The sequence below is a fragment of the Brassica napus genome, chromosome C4 (assembly GCF_020379485.1).
Source record: "Brassica napus cultivar Da-Ae chromosome C4, Da-Ae, whole genome shotgun sequence".
Taxonomy (NCBI): Eukaryota; Viridiplantae; Streptophyta; class Magnoliopsida; order Brassicales; family Brassicaceae; genus Brassica; species Brassica napus.
In genome coordinates this window covers 58806122-58828923 of record NC_063447.1, presented here as the reverse complement: position 1 = coordinate 58828923, position 22802 = coordinate 58806122, and the positions used below count along the sequence as shown (strand labels likewise).

General features: G+C 34.3%; 4 protein-coding genes across 5 annotated transcripts; 3 read left to right on the top strand and 1 right to left on the bottom strand.

The window, feature by feature from the left end:
* Positions 1-926: 926 nt before the first annotated feature.
* On the top strand, positions 927-5860 carry LOC125585657. Its single transcript, XM_048755106.1, has 19 exons — positions 927-1787; positions 1859-1927; positions 2015-2219; positions 2325-2382; positions 2553-2678; positions 2800-2865; positions 2974-3055; positions 3131-3190; positions 3291-3343; positions 3422-3588; positions 3824-4007; positions 4102-4159; positions 4243-4299; positions 4380-4625; positions 4784-4845; positions 4931-4987; positions 5076-5169; positions 5253-5393; positions 5541-5860. Exons 1-19 carry the CDS (start codon positions 1284-1286, stop codon positions 5643-5645), a joined length of 2394 nt encoding a protein of 797 aa, XP_048611063.1. The 5' UTR covers positions 927-1283; the 3' UTR covers positions 5646-5860.
* A 531-nt stretch (positions 5861-6391) lies between these two features.
* Positions 6392-9151, top strand: LOC106447369 (arginine biosynthesis bifunctional protein ArgJ, chloroplastic). Of its 2 annotated transcripts, XM_013889275.3 has the most exons (14): positions 6392-6578; positions 6702-6821; positions 6895-7092; positions 7171-7215; positions 7343-7393; positions 7460-7528; positions 7604-7662; positions 7765-7915; positions 7993-8079; positions 8144-8266; positions 8332-8394; positions 8470-8547; positions 8630-8775; positions 8854-9151. In XM_013889275.3, the coding sequence occupies exons 1-14, from the start codon at positions 6513-6515 to the stop codon at positions 9005-9007; spliced, it is 1410 nt and encodes a 469-aa protein (XP_013744729.2). In that variant the 5' UTR covers positions 6392-6512; the 3' UTR covers positions 9008-9151. The 2 variants fall into 2 exon arrangements, with proteins under 2 accessions (XP_013744729.2, XP_048611065.1); XM_048755108.1 differs by having other exon boundaries at positions 7343-7528.
* Positions 9055-10730, bottom strand: BNAA04G21460D (chromatin modification-related protein EAF7). Its single transcript, XM_013889276.3, has 3 exons — positions 10264-10730; positions 9913-10170; positions 9055-9604 (listed from the first exon to the last, which is right to left on the bottom strand). The coding sequence occupies exons 2-3, from the start codon at positions 10153-10155 to the stop codon at positions 9284-9286; spliced, it is 564 nt and encodes a 187-aa protein (XP_013744730.2). The 5' UTR covers positions 10156-10170; positions 10264-10730; the 3' UTR covers positions 9055-9283.
* A 6556-nt stretch (positions 10731-17286) lies between these two features.
* BNAA04G21450D (uncharacterized isomerase BH0283) lies at positions 17287-19323 on the top strand. The gene is made up of 6 exons (XM_013889277.3): positions 17287-17447; positions 17533-17727; positions 18109-18417; positions 18549-18710; positions 18814-18897; positions 18995-19323. Exons 1-6 carry the CDS (start codon positions 17409-17411, stop codon positions 19100-19102), a joined length of 897 nt encoding a protein of 298 aa, XP_013744731.2. The 5' UTR covers positions 17287-17408; the 3' UTR covers positions 19103-19323.
* The last annotated feature ends 3479 nt before the right edge of the window (positions 19324-22802 follow it).

Sequence of the window (22802 nt, the reverse complement as noted above, 5' to 3'; positions counted from 1 at the left end):
TTGAAGAAAGATAAAAATCAGATTTCGGTTTTGGTTAGGAATCTCTTTGGTTAGTTGGGTTGGGTAACGAGTTTGGTTAGTAGGATGAGATGTCTAGTTAGTTGAAGATGTCACTTGGTTGAGGGTTATCTTAGTAAAACTAACATGATAAAGTGTGCTCAATAAACAATGTGTCCTTTAATGATATTGTAAACTCAACTTGTGTCTCGGAGGGTAAATATTTCAAGTAAAGAGATCAAGTACAAGGTGTAATAATGAAAACTCCCATGTTCTAAAACGCGCCGCCTAGGACCGTAAACTCGCCGGAAAAGCGTAATCCGGCCATCAAGCGTGGCGAATTTCGTCAATTCGGTGAAAAAAATCGGATCTCTGAAAAATCTTAAGTTATTACTCATTTCGGCCTTTGAATCGACAAATATACATATGATTTGTAAAGTTTATATGAAAACATCAAAAAAAAATGAAGAAAATTGATCTATAGCTCGTCAAAATGGGAGAGCCATCGAAGATGATATATAAATGACAGAATTACCCTTCATTTAACATAAACTTTAAAAATCGTATAATATTGCCCTTTCCCATTATCAAACCCTGTTTTATCTTCTGGTTAAAAGAAGTCTCAACCACTACACTAATTAAACTTCGATGTATTTCACTACAACTATATACTATATAACAAAAAAAAATCGTCGATTAATTCCCGCAAAATCTCTGATTTTTTACGCCTAGCGAGTTTCCGAACAGGGGCAAACTCTAAAGGACCGTTCTGCATAAACTACTTTTGTTTTTAATTTTGATTATTTTCTTCTTATTTTGTCGTCTAATTAAAAAAGTAAAAGAAGATTTTACCTAATAAAAAAAATATCCAGTAGTTTTTCTGTTTCTCTCTCTCTCCTAAAGCTTTGAAAAGTAAATTTGTGGACCGCGAAGAAAGAAAGCTTTTAGTTTTTTTTTTTTTTTTTTTCTGGTTCGTTGCCGCCTTGCACGTTCCTTCTACTTCCTTCTCTCTCCCTCCCATCTTATCTCCTAGCCGTAACCCTAACCCTAATTTTCCCTCCTCCTTCTTCCCCTTTCGAGTTCCGTACCGTCATCTTCAGATCTTATAGATCCGCAAACTTTCGATTTCCAAAGCTATTTCCGGAAACGAAATTGATCATTGAATCCGTCTCCTCATCGGATAGCTTCGAGTTTTACAGATTTGGATACGTGATTCTAGTGGAATCGTGCTTGGTCTCAGATCTAATCATTATTCTCCTCTGGATGCAATCTTTGGGTATTGAGTCATGGGAGAAGAAGAAGGAGCAGTTTCTCTGGAAGGAGCCGTGCTGAAAAGGGAGCGACTTTGCGTCCAAGGAGAAGAAGAGTCTCCCAACAAGAAACAAGCCAAGGAGCCTTCCAACGACGACGTCGTATCGGAGATTTCGAACCCCGTCTCTTCTCCCGTGGAAAACACCTCCCGGTTCCACCCGGTTAAATCCGGTTCTGGTGAGGACTTTGGGTCCGGGGAGACTGTGAGCGACGAAGAACAACCGTCGGAGCAGTTTGTGTTGGAGATTCCGAAGCATCTTAGCTCCACGGGAGTCACGAGGATCACGTTTAAGTTGAGTAAACAAAACAAGGAGTTTGATGGTTTGCCTGTGGTTAAGGATGATCATGCATGGGATCCGAAGTTGCCGAAGAAGAAGGTTGTTGCTTCTACTAGCAGCTACCCGTCTAATGTGAAGAAGCTTTTGGCGACGGGTATGCTCGACGGTGCTCCGGTCAAGTATATTTCACTCCCGCGAGTGGTAAAAGTCTCAAACTTTTATCTTACTTTTTTCTTCATCTTCGCTGATTTGTAACTTTGATTTGCAATCAGAGAGAGCTTCAGGGGGTAATCCATTCCGGTGGGTACTTGTGCGGCTGTACCAATTGCAATTTCTCCAAAGTGAGTTTTTTTTTTCTCTTCGCGATTATTATTAGGTTTCTTGTTTCTATGATTAGTTTTAACATAGTGTTGTACTTTGTTATGCAGCAAAGGGTTCTAAGTGCGTATGAGTTTGAGCTGCACGCTGGTGCGAAAACTAAGCATCCTAATAATCATATATTTCTGGAGAACGGAAGGGCTGTTTATAGCATAGTTCAAGAGCTGAAGACTGCTCCTCACTGTGTTTTCGAGGATGTGATAAGGAATGTAGCTGGTTCTGCTCTGTGTGAGGAGGGCTTACAAGCTTGGAAAGGTGATGGCCAGGTGTCTAGATTGTTGATTTTACTTTTGCAATCATGATGATAAGTTTCTAAAGTAGAGAAGTGCTGAGCCTGATCTGTTTTCTTTTTTCTTGCAGCAAGTTTCCAACAGAGTATTTCTGACAGGAACCGTATCATCGAACATTCCCCTGTCAGGTACTATCAGCTTTACTACTTGTTTGTATTGGGGAATTTATTTTAGAATTGATAGTTAGTGATACTTGGATCCTGTAGTGACGTGCGTGTTCTGTTTTAATGTATTTTGGTTAATGTAAACCTACCATTTTGCGTTGCTGTCTATAAGCTATTCGTGTTGAAAACTGCAGTTATAATGGTCAATCTCATGATGAAAGTCAGAGCCTTACTCCATACTCTCTGGAAAATCATTATTATCGAGAGAAAACATATGAAACAGACGCGTTATATGAGCCGAAACGGATAGCAAAGAAGAAGTATGTTTCTCAGCAAAATTTTCATTTACATTGAATTACTATTAATCTAGGTGCCAGTTATGGTCCTTAAGGACAAGTATCTAAGGAGATGTTGAAATTGATTTGGTCGCTAATACTGTAGGATTACTTCTCATGTATCTGGTACGGGTTGCCATAAGAAAGTTACCGAAGGAAGCAATAGAAAAAGGTTTGTGTTGTTTTCTTTATCATCCTCAATTCTTGTGTTTTCTGTTAGCATTTAATTCTATAAATACAATTCGACATTAATGAAAAAGATACAATACTGTGTTTACAGGGACAATGATTTACACCGGTTGGTGTTTATGCCCAATGGGTTACCTGACGGGACTGAATTGGCCTACTATGTGAAAACGCAGGTTCGTTATTTATGACAAATGGAATATTTTCACTGACATTCAGTTCAGCTTAGTTAACAATTGCTTTCTCTATAGAAACTACTAGCGGGTTACAAGCAAGGAAATGGTATAGTATGTAGCTGCTGCAACAGAGAGGTAAGTAATGGATCTAGTGGTTATGTGGACCGTGTCCACCGGACTCAGTTTGAACTTCATAGATAGTTTTACTAATTTGTTATGAATTTCTGTACAACAGATTAGTCCTTCGCAATTCGAAGCACATGCTGGAATGGCTGGTAGACGACAACCGTAAGTTTTATCCAATAATTATGTTACTTTTCCCTAATTGTTGGAATGCGTATCTGAAGTGCTTGTATCCTTCTGCAGCTATCGTCATATCTTTATCTCTTCCGGACTGTCTTTGCATGATATAGCCTTGTCGTTGGCAAATGGACAAATCATCACAACCGGTGACAGTGATGACATGTGTTCTATATGTGGGGATGGTGGAGATTTGCTGCTTTGTGCTGGGTGCCCTCAAGCATTCCATACTGGTAAGATATTGACGGAGTATATTACTCTTGCTCGTTTACTCTTTTATATTACTGAAAGTTGCTAAAGCACCGCTTTCAAAATGATTTCCTTAATCATGGAGCATATGGAAGTTTAAACTAGCTCTCATAAAGCATTTTCTTTTGAGATTAGATACATTGATTTTAATTCAGTTTAGATATCAGTTCTCGTGTTATTCTCTGCTTCTGATCCTTCATTTTTTCTTTTCATGTGCAGCTTGTTTAAAATTTCAGTCTATGCCTGAAGGTACATGGTACTGTTCGAGCTGCAGTGATGGATCTGTATCTAGTAAAAAGGCTACTGCTAATGGTCCTTCTGGGAACTCTAAGCCTATACTAATAAGACTGTCTAGAGTCGTTAAAGCTCCAGAAAGCGAAATTGGAGGCTGCGTGTTCTGCAGGTTTGTTGCATACCACCTATACGTTCCTTTATATATGTTGTGCTTTTGTGGTCTTTGCTGCTTACGGTTTTCACTTTCTTTTTATTGTTGATAGGTCCCATGATTTTAGCATCGGAAGATTTGATGAAAGGACTGTCATTCTATGTGACCAGGTGCTCTCTTGATCTCTTTTTATTCAAACTCTTCCCATTACCAGTTTAGCCTTTTCTAACAGTGCTCTTCATTTCTTTTGAAGTGTGAGAAAGAGTACCATGTTGGTTGTCTGAGAGAGAATGGGCTCTGTGATTTAAAAGTAAGTTATGTAAGGCTGTCTTCTTCTGGATTGTGCTTACGAGATGCAACTTTTCTCAACCTCTTTCCTTTATGCTGTAGGAAATACCGCAAGAGAAATGGTTCTGCTGTAACGGCTGCAGCAGGATTCACACGGCAGTTCAGAGTTCTGTTTCATGTGGGCCACAAACTATTCCTGGACCTTTGTCAGACATGATACGCAGAAAGGACAGAGAAAAAGGAATAATTACGGAGGATGGGGATACAGTCGAATGGAGGATACTTAGTGGAAAAAGTCGGTACCCAGAGCATCTGCCTTTACTTTCACGAGCGGCTGTTATCTTCAGGGTATGTCTTGACTTCAGATGTGTTCCAATTATCTTGTGTTATTACTTGTTAGAGATGTGCTCTCAGGCTATATACCTGGTCAATTTCTCGCTTCATATTTGAACTTGATAAACGTAGAACAAACATGTTACCTAATTCTTGTCTTTCTAATCTTCTAGGAATGTTTTGATCCCATTGTTGCGAAGTCTGGTCGTGATCTCATTCCTGTCATGGTGTATGGGTAAGTTATGACGTGATAAACTCTGATACAGCATCTATGTTTGTCAGTAGCTGATTTTCTTGTCATTTTTATGACCTACTTGCAGGAGAAATATATCAGGTCAGGAGTTTGGAGGAATGTACTGTTTGGTCCTGATTGTAAAGTATGTTTCCTTCTGTTTATTTCTTTTTTTTTTCCTCTTACTTCTATGTTTCCTTTGCTAATTGCTTTGTTTCATGATGTGCATGTAGTTCTCTTGTTGTGTCTGCTGCGCTGCTGAGAATTTTTGGTCAGCAAGTTGCTGAACTTCCTATGGTAGCCACAAGCAGAGAGTACCAAGGAAGGGTAAAGCTTATGTTCAACCCATTTGTCTCCTTTGTTTTGATATATGGATTTAAAAAACTTGTTATTGTGAAAATGGTATGTAGGGCTACTTCCAAGGGCTGTTTGCTTGTGTGGAGAATCTTCTTTCTTCTCTAAATGTTGAGAACCTGGTGCTTCCAGCAGCTGAAGAAGCCGAGTCTATATGGACAAATAAGTTTGGCTTTACAAAGATGACTGAGCAGCAAGTAAGTGAAACTTTTCGATTTCGGATCATTACCTATTAGGTTTGTGGAGTGATGTTTCGTTTAGAATGTTAGTAATTTAAGAGAATCAGGCATATGTACGTTTGGTTTAGCAAGTACTAATATGGTAACTACAATGGTGTTTTGCAGTTGCAGAGTTACCAAAAGGAAGTGCAGCTTACAGTCTTCAAAGGAACCTCAATGCTGGAGAAGAAAGTACCAAAGAGTTTATCAGAATCAACAACTCTCATCTGATCTTCAAAGAGATTCGTCTGGATTTTATTGTTCGATCTTTCCTCTTCTTTTATTTTTTTTTTTGGTGATCTGCCCTTATGTGTAGGGCTTTTGATTTCTTTCTGTAATGTTTTGAAAATAGATTGTAGGTTGACAAAGGAGTTCTCAGAACAGTCCCAGGATTGTAAAAAGACCATAGAAAACAAAAAAATAAATAAATAGAACGGTCATGTGGATTTGTAGACTTGTAGAAATATTTCAGTCATGTTAAGAGATTTTTTTTTTTTGTGGAAATGTGATAGTGAGATTTTGATGATAGAAATTTGTGCCTTTTAGACCCATTTGCCAGTTTCCCGTTTTGTGATAATGAATCTGGAGATTATTGAGCTTCAGTGCCTTTGGATGTATGTGATTGTGCTAATCATCGTCTTTGTGTTGGGTATACATTCCCTCTTCGTTACTACTTTGGCAAGCCTCGGAGTATATGGCCGTTTCTCCGAGTTGTGGATTGCTTTAAGGACTGTCTGGATGGCGCTATAAATTGTTTAAAATGGTTCTATGAAATGAAAATGGTTCTATGAAATGAAAATGGTTCTCCTAGCCACTCGTTTTTTTAGCCAGAGATACGAATCCTTTTTCAGACCTTAACTTATGTTTTCTGAGACGGCCTATAGCATAATTAATTTGAATTTTAACTCTCGTTTAACTCTCGTTTAATCTGAATTTTAATCCAGCCGATGACAAAATATATAAATAAATAAATGAGACAAAACGGCGTTTGGTCTCTAGGGTTTAAGGTTTAATTTTCAGACAAAAAAAAAAAAAAAGAGTAGAATTCAAATCAAAATCATCGAGCTTCCTCTTTGGCGATTGTTCTCAAGAAAGAAGATGATGAATTCGTGTTACCATACTCACTTCTCCTCCCTCAAGCTTCCCCATTTCTTCACCCCAAAGGTCTCTTCTTTCACTCTCCATCTCTTTCAAGGATTACCTTTTACTCTCTGCGTGTGATTGGTCACCTATTTAAGAATAAAAGTTTTGACACTTTTTTAAAGTTTTTTCCTTTCAATGTCTCAGAGCTTTGTGGCGTCTCCTCGTAGAGAATTAAGAGTATTCTCAGTAACAACCACCATGGAAGACGCGTCCGGTAACATTTCAGCGGCTCCAATTTCTCTACCTGAAGGCTCGTGGAAACAGGTAGAGACACCTTCTTCTTGAGTCTCTTAAAAGTTTGAAAGATTGAATCTTTTTTTGTTGTTTGTTTGTTTAGGTAGCTGGTGGAGTTACAGCTGCCAAAGGGTTTAAAGCTGCTGGCATGTACGCTGGGTTACGAGCTTCAGGGAAGAAGCCCGATCTCGCTCTTGTCACCTGTGATGTCCACGCTGTAGCTGCAGGGGTGTTTACAATGAATGTGGTTGCTGCTGCTCCTGTAGTTTACTGCAAGAAGGTTCTTGAGACTTCCAATACGGTAAATCATCTAGACCTTAGACCAAATCATTTTGTGATTATGAGGTTTAGAATCGGTAAGTTTTTTGGAATCTTTCAGGCGCGTGCTGTGTTGATCAATGCCGGTCAAGCCAATGCTGCTACGGTAAGATAGTTTTCAATAAGTAGAGATCTCTTGCTATGTTGTTAAAGAGTTAATATGATTGTGAAGTAGTCTGAACTTTTTATAGTTATATGTATTAAAGATTGAGATTATTCCTTTTTTTTATCAGGGTGATGCTGGTTACCAAGATATGTTAGATTGTGTTGGTTCTCTTGCCACGGTATGTCTTTGTGTCTTTTCATCCCATGTCTCCTTCAAACCCTCATATCTTTCAACATTGTTGCAGCTACTTAAAGTGAATCCAGAGGAAGTGCTTATTGAATCAACTGGGGTTATTGGTCACAGGATTAAAAAGGTACAAACACAAGTGTTTTAGTAACTTCGCATCACTTGTGTTTCTCACCGTTACTATCTCAATACCGATTTGCAGAAAGAGCTTCTCGAAGCACTTCCATCGCTAGTCAACTCGATGTCAGACTCTGTTGAACAGTAATCTTCTTGTCTCCTTCAGCTCTTAAGTCACACAGTCTTCACTTTCTTTTTCAAGCAAATGTACATCCTCTTAAACCAAATCAAATTTTTGATATACAGGGCAGATTCTGCTGCTATAGCAATCACGACAACGGATCTTGTAAGCAAGAGTGTGGCAGTTGAATCACAGGTTGGAGGAACCACAGTTCGAGTTGGAGGTATGGCAAAAGGCTCTGGGATGATCCATCCGAACATGGCAACTATGCTAGGTGTATGTTCTCTAGCTATTGACCACAATCCCACATAGTCGTTGAGAGGTATACACACGTTGATGTTTGTCTTTCGCAGGTCATCACAACGGACGCTCTTGTCGAAAGTGATATCTGGAGAAAGATGGTAAAGGTTGCAGTAAACAGAAGTTTCAACCAGATCACTGTAAGTTTACACATTTCAATCATTCGTTTCCAGGCTCTGGTTAATGACAAGTATGGTCTTATAGGTAGATGGTGACACGAGTACTAACGACACGGTCATTGCTTTGGCGAGCGGACTATCTGGATCACCTTTTATATCTTCTTTGAACTGTAAGGAAGCTGTGCAGCTTCAGGCATGCCTTGATGCGGTATGTATGTTCTTTACTATCTTTCTAACAGTTGTTCATAAGCTGGACTTAACATGGAACTTTAGGTGATGCAAGGACTTGCCAAATCAATAGCTTGGGATGGTGAAGGCGCAACCTGTCTCATTGAGGTTAGTGAAAGAACCGTTTTCTTCCCAACTCTCTGATTGAATACAGGCCTTAACGTGTAAACACAAACTCACCAGGTAACAGTGAAAGGAGCAGAGACTGAAGCTGAAGCAGCGAAGATTGCACGCTCGGTGGCTTCTTCTTCACTGGTCAAAGTATGAGATTAGAATTAGACATTACATGAATGATAATGTTTCTAACTAATAGTAAACGTCTGCCATTTACTGGTTGTGATAGGCAGCTGTTTATGGGAGAGATCCGAACTGGGGACGCATAGCTGCAGCTGCTGGCTACGCTGGGGTTCCTTTCCAGATGGATAAGCTTAGGATCTCACTTGGAGAGTTCTCACTCATGGAGAGTGGTCAACCTCTTCCTTTTGACAGGTTTATTATCTTACAACTGATCTTGTCTCTCAGTAACAAAGTTAAATCATGTTCTGACAGAATGTTATGTTTGCACAGGGATGGAGCCAGTAACTACCTCAAGAAAGCTGGCGAGGTTCATGGAACTGTTACAATCGATTTATCAGTAGGTGAAGCTGCAGCCACCGGAAAGGCGTGGGGGTGTGATCTTAGCTATGACTATGTCAAGATCAATGCTGAGTATACCTCCTGAAACCTAGAGTCACAGTTTCATGTAGTATTGTTGTGTTATGATCTCAATTTATAAACTCATTTTGCTTCAAATAAGACAATGTCAGTTCAATAACAAGGTTCAACAAATCTCAATAGAAGCTTCACAATAATGTTTTGGATTAAACCATTACTCATAAGAAAGCTGTTACCATAAACACACACAGACACAAAGTGATTATTTATTAAACAAAGAGGGAGCCAAGTCAAGCTCATAGATGTGATGAAGATCTGCTTGGTAATTAGAAGGCAATGCGATTCAAGAAGATGCTGCAACTATAGGCATCTGAGTAACCCAATCAAATTTCTCGCAACTGTGTTGTTTGCGAGAAGCTTGCTTCTTGTTCTTGCCACTACGAGAGGAAGAGCTGTCTTTGTTCTTCTGTCCTTTCTTCCCGGTCTTCCTGTGGCTATCTTTGCTCTTTGGTTTCTGCTGCTGCGGCTTCTTGTGTCTTGTGTGGGAGGCTATAGAGGGAGGAGGATCATACACGTCGTCCGCCCATGAAACACTCGTCTTCCTCAGTGACAAGCCATGCTTCTCCCGGCTGCCTTTTGTGGCAGGGATGAGAACAACCGGTGTCTGTTGACAATATAAACAAACAGGTGAGAAAGAGAGACAATACACAGCCTCTTGTAGACAATCTTCAATCAAACGTTTTCTCATTTGCTAACAAGTGAACCACATATGGGAAATTTCAATGTCCAACGAGCCTAGACAAAACAAATGATACACAACTTGTAACTTGGCAATAGAACATGAAGACCAACTCATGTCTAGAAAATAATAACCTTGCACACAAACAAAGAACAAATCCAAGACCAGGGACAGTAAAATCTAAGAACATGAAAAGATGTTCAACTATTGAGCTAACATAGGCTGTGACTTACAGTAGTAGTAAGGTTCTCATCATTCTCTTCATCATCTGAAGACTTGAGAGGTAAAGACTCTAAAGCTAATTCATCATCCCCAGTTTGGTTTATATAACCAGTTTCATCTCCATCAGACTCCTGAGATTCATCAGATCCAGCATGCGAAGAAAGCTTAGAGCCATTAGAGCACTGCGTGGGACTCGAAGCCGAGATCTCAAAGTCAGCACCTTTAAAATCCAACTTACCACAAACAGAGCTCATATCCAACTATAGTAACTGCACACCAACCAAGTCCAAAAAGTTATTACCATGAGTAAATCATCTTCACATCACAAAACAATAGATTCACAGAGACAACAAAGTTCATACCTTTATGGACCAAACGCCAAAAAAGTCAGAAACTTTTATCTTGGTGAAGGCTTAACGGAGCTAGAAAAATCGAAAACGTTAACTAAGATTACCACGCCAACGATTGGAAGACAAACCAGAATGATTAGGAGTCAACGAAGGGATCAAAAGGAGGAGAAGCTTAGAGGGCACCGAAGGCATTACTATCTTATGCTCTTCGAAACCCTATAACCCAACGTAAAAAACCCTAATTCTCTAATTTCGATTCAATTAAACGCAGAGATCTCAGAAACTTCTACGCTTGAAGAAAGAGAGAGAAGGGACGATTCTCCGAACAGCCAGATATGATACAAAACGAGCTGCGAAACCCTACGATCGGATCATGGAAACCAGAAAAGAAAAATCAAAGGACGTGAGGAGGAAGATGAAGCTAATTTGAGAAGACGACGACGACGAAGAAGAAATGATGATGATTGATGTGGCGGCGTACGTTAGATGAAATCAGGACTGTACACGTGTCCCCTGCTTAAGACTTTTCTTTATGGGCCTTGATATTTTTAATTTCGGCTTTTCGAAGCCCGTTTTGCTCTAATGGGCCGATAATAAATAATTTGCACTAAACTACCCAATCAAGCCCGTATGTTAGGCCGATCTCATTCCCAGCTGTATGTATTGTAAACTGGTTTCGGACTCAAATCTCAACCATCGGGCATAGGTGTCTTCTCCTGATTAATATTTTTTTTTTTTTAGCTCGATCTTTGCTGCAAGTAATATTCCAGAGTATATTCTTCTTTGAATATCACAAAATATTTATAACACCTTTATAAACTGACTGTTATAAGATAAGCATTGAAATGATCATCCACTTCTTTACCAAACTAAAACACTATGATCATCCACTCCTTTGCCAACTCAAGCACTATGATCATCTACTCATCAAGCACTATGATCACCCACTCATTTACCAAATTAAGCATCATCTTTGTTATTTTATGTATTATTGTTCACTATAAATACCATCACTCATCTCACTCTTTTGTACACCAAAAAAACAAGAACAAGAGTTTATAATCAAAGAATCATTACATCTTCTTCTTCCTCCTTATAATAAACTCTCTCCCTTATATTAGTGTTATTTGCTTCCTACGGGTATTAAATTCTACTATTATTTAAATTTCTCGATACTATAAATTATAAGTTATTTCATAACACGTTATCAGAACGATCGTTCTGCAATTCGGTAAAATTTATTGTATCATATATACTCTGCTATAATGGTCGGTATACCGTCTGTACTATTATTTATATTATGTTATAATGGCCGGAATACCGCCTATATTATTTATTAATATTTTAATTAATTTATTGGTTGGCCGAGCCGCCTTATATTCTATTTATTGTTAACTGGACGGTCGAGCCGCCTTTATTTTCTGTTTGTTGTTAACTGCTCGGCTGAGCCACCTTATATTTTGTTTATTGCTAATTGGTCGGCCGAGCCGCCATATAATTTATTTATTATTCTGCATTGACCGGCTGAGCCGTCGCATAATTTATTATCATAACAAAAAATATTTATTCACCATAATTTTTATTTTTATCAAAATTTTATGAAATTTAATAGATTTGATTGATCGTTTAATACGATATTTTCAGACTGATTTTTAGTGCACTCGATTTAACCCCAACGGTCACAAAGAAAAAATTTCAAAATTTTTCTCTTTTTCAAACGGCTATGAACAGTATTTTCATCTATAAATACAACTCATTCTTCACTTAATTCACTCATCCAAAACATTTCATCTCCTCTCAAAATTTTCAAATCGCCATATTTTGGTTTTTTCAATCGCAATGAAGATGAGTCGCTTAGCTTTAATTTTATGTGCGATTTATATTTTTTCGGCTATGTATTTTATTTTTGTTGGAGGAACCACTGATGAATATTTTGGCATTAACATCGTCTTATGTTTGTTTACATTATATTTACTTATTATTGCTTGTATGATTAATGTAAATAGTTTTTAAATTATGAAGTTCATAATAAATGGTTCATTTTAAAATTGCGAAATTCTAAAAAAAAAAATATATATATATATATATAGTCATTTTAGACGATGATATATATATATATATCAACGCTTGTCTATATGTAAGAATAATAGTTATTTGATGAATTAAATTTTGCTTATTATACTTTAATATGCTTCATGGTTTAATGGTATTAAGGAAACATACTTTATGATTCATGGTCTAACATCATAAAAGAAATTATTTGTAATCGGTTAGTTTTGTGGTCGATTAGTCTTTGGTCTAATATCATAAAAGAATTTGGATTATATGTTGATATTTACTAATGTAATGGCCATGTTTATATGAGCAAAATTTAAAGTTTTCAGGATTGTGTATTCTCTCGAAAAGATATGTACAAGTTATCAGTCAATTCAGAAACGTGAACAGATGAAACTTTCATCGCCGATATACTTCTGTTTATAAGATAAGTATTTTTATGCTTTATATACAAGTTTAACAAACTTGATTAGATAAATCAATTTGCATGAAGTTGGCAGTGATATAAATTTGTTCATTAAATTGATTGATAGGTTAAACTTTGTTAAAAAGCATGAGAGTAATAATATAGTCTATATAATAATTACTATGAAAGTTTTATTTATTTTCTGATATAATAAGACACCTTTGTTAATACATATTTATATATATTTGAAATATTTTGATTTTATTACCATTTATATTGAGGATTTTAAGTTTAAAGCTTGACTCTAAAAGATCCATAAAATTTTGGAAGATAATATATATAAACAAGGTATTATCACCTGAAGTGATTACCTAAAGCTCATTTTTGTATTTTGCATTTAAAGATTACAAGATCTGAAGTCTGTAAATAAAGCCAAATATGTTAGATGTTAAGTTTAAAAGTAAAATTTCTTCAAGAAATTTTTTTATGATGCATATATATTGAAAAATATCTATTCATAAATCACGTCTAGTTGATTATGATTCATTCTCCTGAAGAGAATATGACATTTAAAAAACTCATAAATAGTGGTTTTAGACGTGAGCATAAATGAGGTCAAGGTCCAAAGAGTTTCTTTATAGAACTCATACTCTCACTTAAAGTTGAGAAAATAAACATGGTAATAAAAAAAAGAAATTATGAATTCATCTGAAGATGAAAGAAAATTTATTGTGTGTACAATACAAGGTAGTAAAAACTTATATAATGCTTAAAAAGAGGATATATATGATGCTCCAGAAGTATACATAGTATTACTGCACATAAAAATTTAATTTAAAGTTCTTAAGAATGCAATTTAAAGTTCTTAAGATATTGTATTTTTATAAGTATCAAAAGTTAAAAGGATCTACAAAAAATACATAACCCATGTAGGATATGTTGTTGATTAAGAAAATGAGATACATTCGAGATTGATAAACCTGTAGTATTATAATCTCGAGGGGAAGAGTTAAAGAATCTCATTTTTTTTATGATAAGTCAAACATCCAGAAGATTATGTTTACACTAAAACTAAGATTGATGAATTTTTCTCAAAGTAAATCCGTAAGATTTTGAGACACTTATGTTGAGACAATAAGCAAACGAAATGATATATATATATTTCAATCAGAAATAATTCTCAAAGCAGTATAAGTATTTTAGAGAAAATATCTACAGCCTCTTATATATTGTACTACACAAAGATTAGTATAATGAAGATAAATGTATAGTAAACTAGAAGTTTACATTTGGCATGAATCAGTTAGACCATTTTTGGTTCATTAATAATGTGAATATATACTTAAAGGTCATATGCATAGTCATATAAGAACCAGAAGATTCTTCCGAATGATTTGACATATGTTGCTTACCCATAAGATAAAAGGGTAATATGGTTTTCACCAGCCAAAATAAGATATTGGCATAAATAACGAAGATGTTAGTGGACTGATCACCCACTATGCATTTTTATAATATTGGTGAATTCACTTCTTAAAGTCTTTAACGACTATAGCACATTCACTGAGATAAGTGCTAAACATTTTGAGCAACACTGGTTCGCATCAAGCCAATAAATATTCACTAGTTCTCCCCATCATTGGTATAGGATCAGAAACCAATCATTTTCATCTAAGAATGTTGGATGTTGCTCCGCCACAGAGCTTCAAATGAAGATGTGTTTTCAAATGAGGTTGGAAATATATGTTGGTTATAAATCTCTATTGACACTTAAGAATCCAGAGCCATCCCCGAAAAATATAAGTAAGGCTATACATGAATTCTAAAAGTGAGTTTGTACTTCCAACATAAGGGGGAGAAAATAAACAGTTGGAAAAGAAAATAAGTTGAAATGAATTATCATTGATCCTCGGGCTAAACACAATGTGAAATAGAAGTCCAAAAGATAATTCATTTCAAAACTTACTAAAGCAGTTGCCAGACACGACCCATATAAATATAGTGATCAAGTCACATATACCAGCTGTAAATGCTCCAATAAGAATAAATGTTCTACAAGAACAATATCAAACTGCTAGTCACGCCTGCAGCGTGGTAGACAGATTGGTTCCCAAGATAAATCCTCGTAAATGAAAAGGAGCATATATTGATAATGGTCAAAACGAGGCAATATAGTTTTGTATGATCTCCAGAAGAGAAATTAAACATGACTGACGAAAATTCAGGTACCTGAGACAAATGAAGAGATCTCAATAAGTTATGTCATGTATGAAACAAAATGGAACCGATAAGAAAATTGACGTCGATGATATTATACATGCAAAGTAGCAGTTGATATAATAAATGAGAAAGATGATCATGAAAGAAAGTCTATTGAAAAGTGTACACAAAGAAATGATTGGCCAAATCAGAAAGATGCAATAGACAAAGATATAAACTTCTTGTGAAATAGAGAAGTATTTGGACCAGTAGTCCATACACTAAAAGGTGTAAAACAAGTGAGATGTAAATGAACCGTTGCACACAAAGAAGGATCAATATGAAATTAATTGTGAAGAGACATAATTTCATGTGGTAGATGCAACTAGTTTCAAGTTCCTTATAGTCTGGTAATAAAGGAAGAACTTGAATAAAACAATCCACTTGAAAAATGTTAATCCCTGAAAGTATAATCCATGAAGGATTGATGATATCAAAATCATGTTCCCGGGAACTCTGCATATTCGATCGAATTGAAACAAACTATTTTATGGGATATATGAAATATTATAAGGTTAACAAATGTATCCATTTGTATTTATCAAGAGATTATAAATCAATAGAATCATGATTTGAATATAATCAAAACTCCTGAAGAGTTATAGAAAAATTATATTTTGGAAGAAAACTCTTGACAATACTATATTGTTTTTATGTATTCTAAACTGGAGATCTAAAACTGAGATGTTATCATAAAGATCCTTAAAGTATTTTATTTAAGACGCTCGTATATGTTTGGTCCTGAAATACCATACGTAAGAGTGTTATTTAAGAAAATTATTAATCTTTTTCATTACTGAAAGATGTAATTTCATATGAAAAGAAAGAAAATCATAATAGTAACTTCTATAGTTACAAATGAATAATTCGTATGTACGAGACGAATTTCTATACGATTATATGTAAGAAATTTGGTTTGAAATCCAAATAGACCAATAAACTATTGTCTAAGTCAAAAGAGAATTATGGACAAGAAGTCTAAAGGACCTAGATATCATAATAGAAATGAATAGAGTTTATTCTCTTAAGCTTAATTCTCTGAAGAGAGTTGATTGGAATGCATATCCTGAAGATATTGTTTCCAGAGAAAGAAATATGATAGTAAGTGTGGTTGTACTCTTTTTCCTTATCATGGTTTTTTTTTATCCCATTGGGTTTTTCCATGACAAGGTTTTAACGAGGCAACAAAGAACATACAAAAGATAGACACCCAAAGAGAATGTTACAATTTGAGAGATGAAAATCTATCATTGTTCTAAAGGTTCTATGACTACTCATTCGAGGGGAAGCTTACGTAGTTGTACTCTTTTTACTTTTACTACGGTTTTTCCCATTGGGTTTTCCATGACTAAGTTTTTAACGAGGCACCACGTAATACAAGATGGATGATCAAGGGGGAATGTTATAAGATAAGCATTGAAATGATCATCCACTTCTTTACCAAACTAAAGCACTATGATCATCCACTCCTTTACCAACTCAAGCACTATGATCATCTACTCATCAAGCACTATGATCACTCACTCATTTACCAAATTAAGCACCATCTTTGTTATTTTATGTATTATTGTTCACTATAAATACCATCACTCATCTCACTCTTTTGTACACCAAAAAAACAAAAACAAGAGTTTATAATCAAAGAATCATTACATCTTCTTCTTACTCCTTATAATAAACTATCTCCCTTATATTAGTGTTATTTGCTTCCTACGGATATTAAATTCTACTCTTATTTAAATTTCTCGATACTATAAATTATAAGTTATTTCATAGCACTGACGACATTATTTTATATACAACCAACAACAATTCAGTGGGGTATGATATCCATAGTTAATGTGATCTTCTTTGACAACTAATAGATTGATATCATTTCATTATTATTACTTATCACCAGAGCTATTTAAGATCTTGTCTGATTTCCTAACGTGTTTGCATGTGTTTGTTTTTCACGTGTATCTCGCGACATGAGAATATCGACTATTCCTACCTAATTCCAAAATAGTTTTTTTTTTTTGTAACTTAATTTGCATTCGTATTCTCACTTTTTGTTCAAAATGAATTATCACTGGAAAGAGGTTTTCCTCATTTTCTATGTTTTTTCCTGAAAATGATGTATCACTGGAGAGCTACATATGGAAAATATCTAATTTTTAAAAAAGATTTTAATGATTTTTGTAACTTGTTAAAGATGTCGATTGGTATTTTGGCAAAAATAAAATAAAAATATTTTCAAGTGGGTAGAGGTTGAGTTCAAGTTGTAAATGAATACTCTAGTATGGGTCTTACGAGTAAGATTTTACGGCTGGTTCTCTCAAGATTTCCTTTTATATTTTAATTAACAGATAATGGTTCCACGGCTGCGTTTTTTTGCGTAGTATAAATAAGTCAACACTGAGAGATGTAGAATACCAAAAGAGCAAAAATAAAAGATATGGCCATCATCATGAATAAGCCTGTGAACTACTTTATGGTAATTATATCTTGCTGTTTTTAATAATGTAGTTTATTACCGTCTCTTTTAGCCGATCAATATTGACGAAATGTTACAAGACCAGGTTGATGCATTCACCGAGTCGGCTTTCAAAGGGAACGCAGCAGCAGTGTGCATTCTTGAAGAGGATCATAAGAGAGACGACTCATGGCTTCAGTCTCTAGCCGCTGAGTTTAATGTTTCTGAAACTTGTTTTGTGACTCCTATTTCTGGTCACAATGGTCGCTTCCGCCTCCGGTGGTTTACCCCTTCACTCGAGGTATGGCAACTTTGACTTCATTTCTTTTGTGATTGATATAATTTTACTTCATTTCAAACCATTTCTAGACTTTATTCAATAAAAATATTAACAATATATTTAAAAAGAAATGGTATAATTTTTAAAATTAATAGTTTCAAGCTGTATATGTTTTACTTTTAAAAAATGGCAGGCGATAAATTTAGAAATTATAATTAAAATAAAAGTTTAGGTCCTAATTTATACATTTATTCAAAATAATATTTTTTTTAAAAAATAATGTTTTGATTTGACTGCTCCAATTGCACGTGATAAAAGACCGGCTTGTCCTAATCGTTGGATTAATTTGTAATTATGATAAATATACTAGGGGTTAATTAAAACTCGTTCACTAATTTGTAGATGGATCTTTGTGGTCATGGAACTTTGGCATCTGCTTATAGCCTCTTCTCAAACGGTTTGGTTGATTCAGACAAAGTCGAGTTTGTAACACAATCGGGTATACTTACAACCAAGCGGGTTCCAGATACATCAGTGAAAGGAGGATCTTTCTTGGTCGAAATGAACTTCCCTGTGATCCCAACTTGTGAGTTATACAACTCAAGTGACATCAAGTCCATGTTTTCCAAAGCCTTGAACGGAGCTACCATTGTTGATGTCCGAGGAACCACGAAGTCCACAACTGATAAATTTGTCTCCGAAAAAATCATTGTATGCGTTATTAAGAAAAAAAAAACATTTTCCATATATTTTGGAGAAACACCTTCAAAATAGCACTAAAATAAATGTATTTTTGCTCTCATATCCGAAACCAATTATTATCTTTATCCATCTGGTTACAGGTTGAGCTTCCATCTTGGGAAGCTGTCACTGAACTAAAGCCAAACATGGATGAAATTTCAAAATGTCCAGGAAAATTGATCATTGTTACAGCTGCTGCTCCAGAAGGATCTGTGTATGATTTTTGTAGTCGGTTCTTTTCTCCCAGATTAGGAGTGGATGAGGTTTAAAATCCTCATCATTTTACTTTTGTAGGCTCAAATAGAACACTAAAAGTATGTTTATAACTTTAAATCTTTTTGTTTGGCTCTCTCTTTGTTCCCTCAGGACCCTGTGTGTGGAAGTGCACATTGTCCATTAGCACATTACTGGAGCCTCAAGATGAATAAGTGTGATTTCGTCGCTTACTCGGTGATTAATTCCTCTCTATCTCTCTCTGTCTCTCAAACTTCTGAACGTTTTAGAGCCAAGAAGGAACAAACAGTTTACAAATAAGCTTTGTTCTCAGGCTTCACGGAGGAGTGGATCACTGAAGGTTCGTTACGATAAAGAAAACCATAGAGTTTTTCTCACTGGAAAAGCTGTGACTGTGATGAAAGGCTCTATTCTAGCGTAATCTTGATTTCACAAGTCAAGATTCGGACATACGGAAGCACAAGTTTATCAAATTGTCTCAATAAATGATGAAATCATATCTATGATCATCTTTTTTATCCATAATAAACAAAATAGGCTCACATGAAATGTATTCATATATTTTCTGTGTTCATGTTGGATTAGTGAACTTGCATGTAATGCTCGTTAGTCAATAATCAAAATAAGTTTGTGTTTCATTCATAGTTTCTAAATACTTGTGAAGCACGTGAATATTAAATATGGGCGTAGCTGAAGGTCAGATATGGTAGGGCTAACAATAATAGAGAACTAACCTGCGCCGTGTATACACAATATCACAACGGTCTAGATCGATCTAGCTTCCCTCTCCCCGTTCTCTCATTTCAGTGATTTTTTTTTCTTTTTCTAAATGACTTGCAGATAATGTATCAGTGATCTCCTTACCTTTAGTCTTTACTTCCATAGTCTTGTCATGTTGTCAGTGACGTGCCTAGAGTATGAGGTGCCTGAGGCAAAAATAATTCATTTAAAATTTTCATTTTTGAAAAAATGTTCTAAAACATTTTACAAAGATTTTTTTTAATATTTTAACATTTTTATTAACTAGTAGCAATACTATAAATGTCAAAATAACTGAATTTATTAATTCCTATTTATTTAGATGATTAAAAATAACTAATTATAAATAAAAAATTCAAATTTTAATTTTTAATATATTCCAAATGATAAAATCTATTATTTAAAAACATGAGTAATAAAAATAGCAATATTAATTTAATAACTAAATTTTAAATAAGTCGACAGATAGGAAAATTGACATTTTATTTGGGATTTTAAAGTTTTTATTGAAAGTTATATAAATTTAATAAGAAGAAATTATACTTTTGGTGGGAAAGTTATATATAACTTAGTTAGCAAAAAAAAAAAGTTATATATAACTTAAATATCACATAGAGAATAAGTTTCAACATTAAAAAATGTTGATATTCATAACAATAAATGAAAATAGAGATGGATGGGTAGATTATTAAAAGAAAACGTAGTTTTGATAACACTAAAGATATATGCATGCAAAATATTCTATATTCACCAAAGGGAATCGTAATTTGGGATACTGTTTAAGATGATGTAACCAAGCCACTAAGCTATACCATACATTGACATAATGGAGCCCTAAGAGCATGTTTATCTCATTGGGGTTTTTAGGTTTTTTTTTTGTCTAAAAAAAATTAAAAAGGAAACCAATCACGGGTCGCCGAGAGTCAGTGGGGCCCGCGAATAGTGTAAAAAACTCATTAAAATCGGTTCTTAATTAGTATTTTTTGTAACCGATCCTTAAGAATTTTTTGGGGACCCACGCACTAAGAACCTCACTAAAAATCCCGGATAAACATGCTCTAAAATTACCTATTTACTCAAGGCCTAAGGCCGGTGCATTTTCCAATAGGCACAAGGCACAAGGCACAAGGCACGGCTTTGCATGTTGAACATTTAGGCTCAGTGGGGGTATACAGCAACCAACTTGTAGTGGACGTTAAGTTTTACACTCAATCCCAGCTCATTTACCTATTGCATCATGGCTTTCTACAACAATTTAGTGTGGCCTATGATAAATTATCAGTCAGAATTTTCTGTCCTGCTCTTGCAGCCAATATGCTGGAACGCTACGCAAAAATCAGCGTGTTGCTGTTCTTAAAAGAACTGAAAGTAACCTGCGCAAAGCAAAATAGAAAAAAAAGTTTAGGGTTCAGTTTCTTATCTATGACACTATTGCTTCAGCATTTCTTTTAGTTTAGTCCTTATCTTACTCTTATTGAATGTGTTGACGCATATTTCCAATTCCCTTTTTTTTTTTATTCTGTTTTGTCAAAATGTAATTCAAATATAACAAAACATCATGGTCACCATCACCATCAGTGGCATCATCCAAATCTGCATATCTGGCGGTGTCACTCGATACGAATTACTTTTGAACTATCAAACAAAAACGTGCCGTTGGAGTATTCGGTCATTATTTGAAGTAGCTAAATGAGAGCCGGGTCCATTTTGTACTTTCTTTTTCTTTTGAATTTATTGATTTCTAATCAATTGAAAAAGGGAAAGGGAGCCAAATGGGAGGGGCGGGTCAAGTTTTGTAGCCAAATGGGAGACCCCGGGTCAGCTATTGTAGTCATATGGGAGGGACCAGGTCAATTATTGTAGCTCAAGTGTCATTTGCTTACACACTGTACATTGTCTACTAAATTTTTAATTTATAAATTAGTAAATATAAATTGAAAAAATGGAGAAGCTGTTATTATCAATATATAATAATAGTAAAAACCAGAGCTGCTCCGAAGGACAAGCCACACATACCATCATTAGAACATATAGTATACAAGAAGGGATAATATATTTATTAATACAAGTTATATAAACAATACTAATGTTTAACGATTATTATTATAATTATTATCAAATAAATACAAATTATGTTTACATATAAACTTGGGAAGATTGGGAAAATAAGCCATTTTGATAATAGATTTGTCTATATATACTTTTATATTAATTTGTCAACATTAGACACAATTACCCTTATATTAGTGAAAATAATTACCAGATAGTATATATAACTTAGAAAAATATAAAAAATCTGTAAACTCATGTTAAACTCATGTTAATTTTTAACATGTTTAACTATTCAAAAACACAACTTCTTGAAAAAAATTGTATTTGCTAATCTATGTTTTCTAGAATATATATTATAACCACGTTTACAAGGATATAATGTATATTCTAACTTTCCTCTATGATATATCTAAATATAGAATACACTAGGCTCTATTATAACCGTCTTTCTTTGTTATTCATAACTTACTACACATATTGTAAGCTTTTCACTGTATTTTAGAAAAACATAGAAAACATTAATTTATGTTCTATCTTTTACTTTACCATTTATCTTAGATAAAACAACTAGTTCTTACGTGTATATAGTTTTAACAGGTTATAATTTATATTCTAACCATATGTTATCATTCTACCTTGTTTAAAACATGTATTTAATATATTTGGTTTATTTTATTTTAAATTTGAGAAAATTTAAGAAACAATTGTAGCTGATTTTATTTAAAGTTATCTGAGTAGTTTTTTTCAGTTTTTAGTATGTAATTATTTTGAAAATACATTATTGTTATTTTGTTAAATTTTTGAAGTTATGTATAATGTAATTAATATTAATATTGACTAATATACAATTAATAATTTATATTTAAGGCTTTTTGTTATGTTTTTTATTTATATGAAGAAAATTTATATGTATTTCAAAAGTTTGATGTTATATAGAATATAAATAAGTTTTTTTTTAGTTTTATATTTTACTTTTATTAATTTCATCAGTTTTATTTTATTTTTATATGTTTAACGTTTATTACGAATTGTATATATAATTAAAATATGAAATTAAATTATATTCGAATGAAATATCTTTTTACTATTTTAATAAATACAGCATGATTATATATTATAAATATATTTAAAATATTGAATAAACTACATAACTAAAAATACGAAATTAAATTATATTTGGATGAATATATTTTTACTTTTTAATTTTTATTAAATATAGAATTGATTAGGTATTATACATATTTTAAATTTTTTTTGAGAAATTACAAAATGGTAAGTTTAATAAATAAACAAAATAGAAACTACGTAAA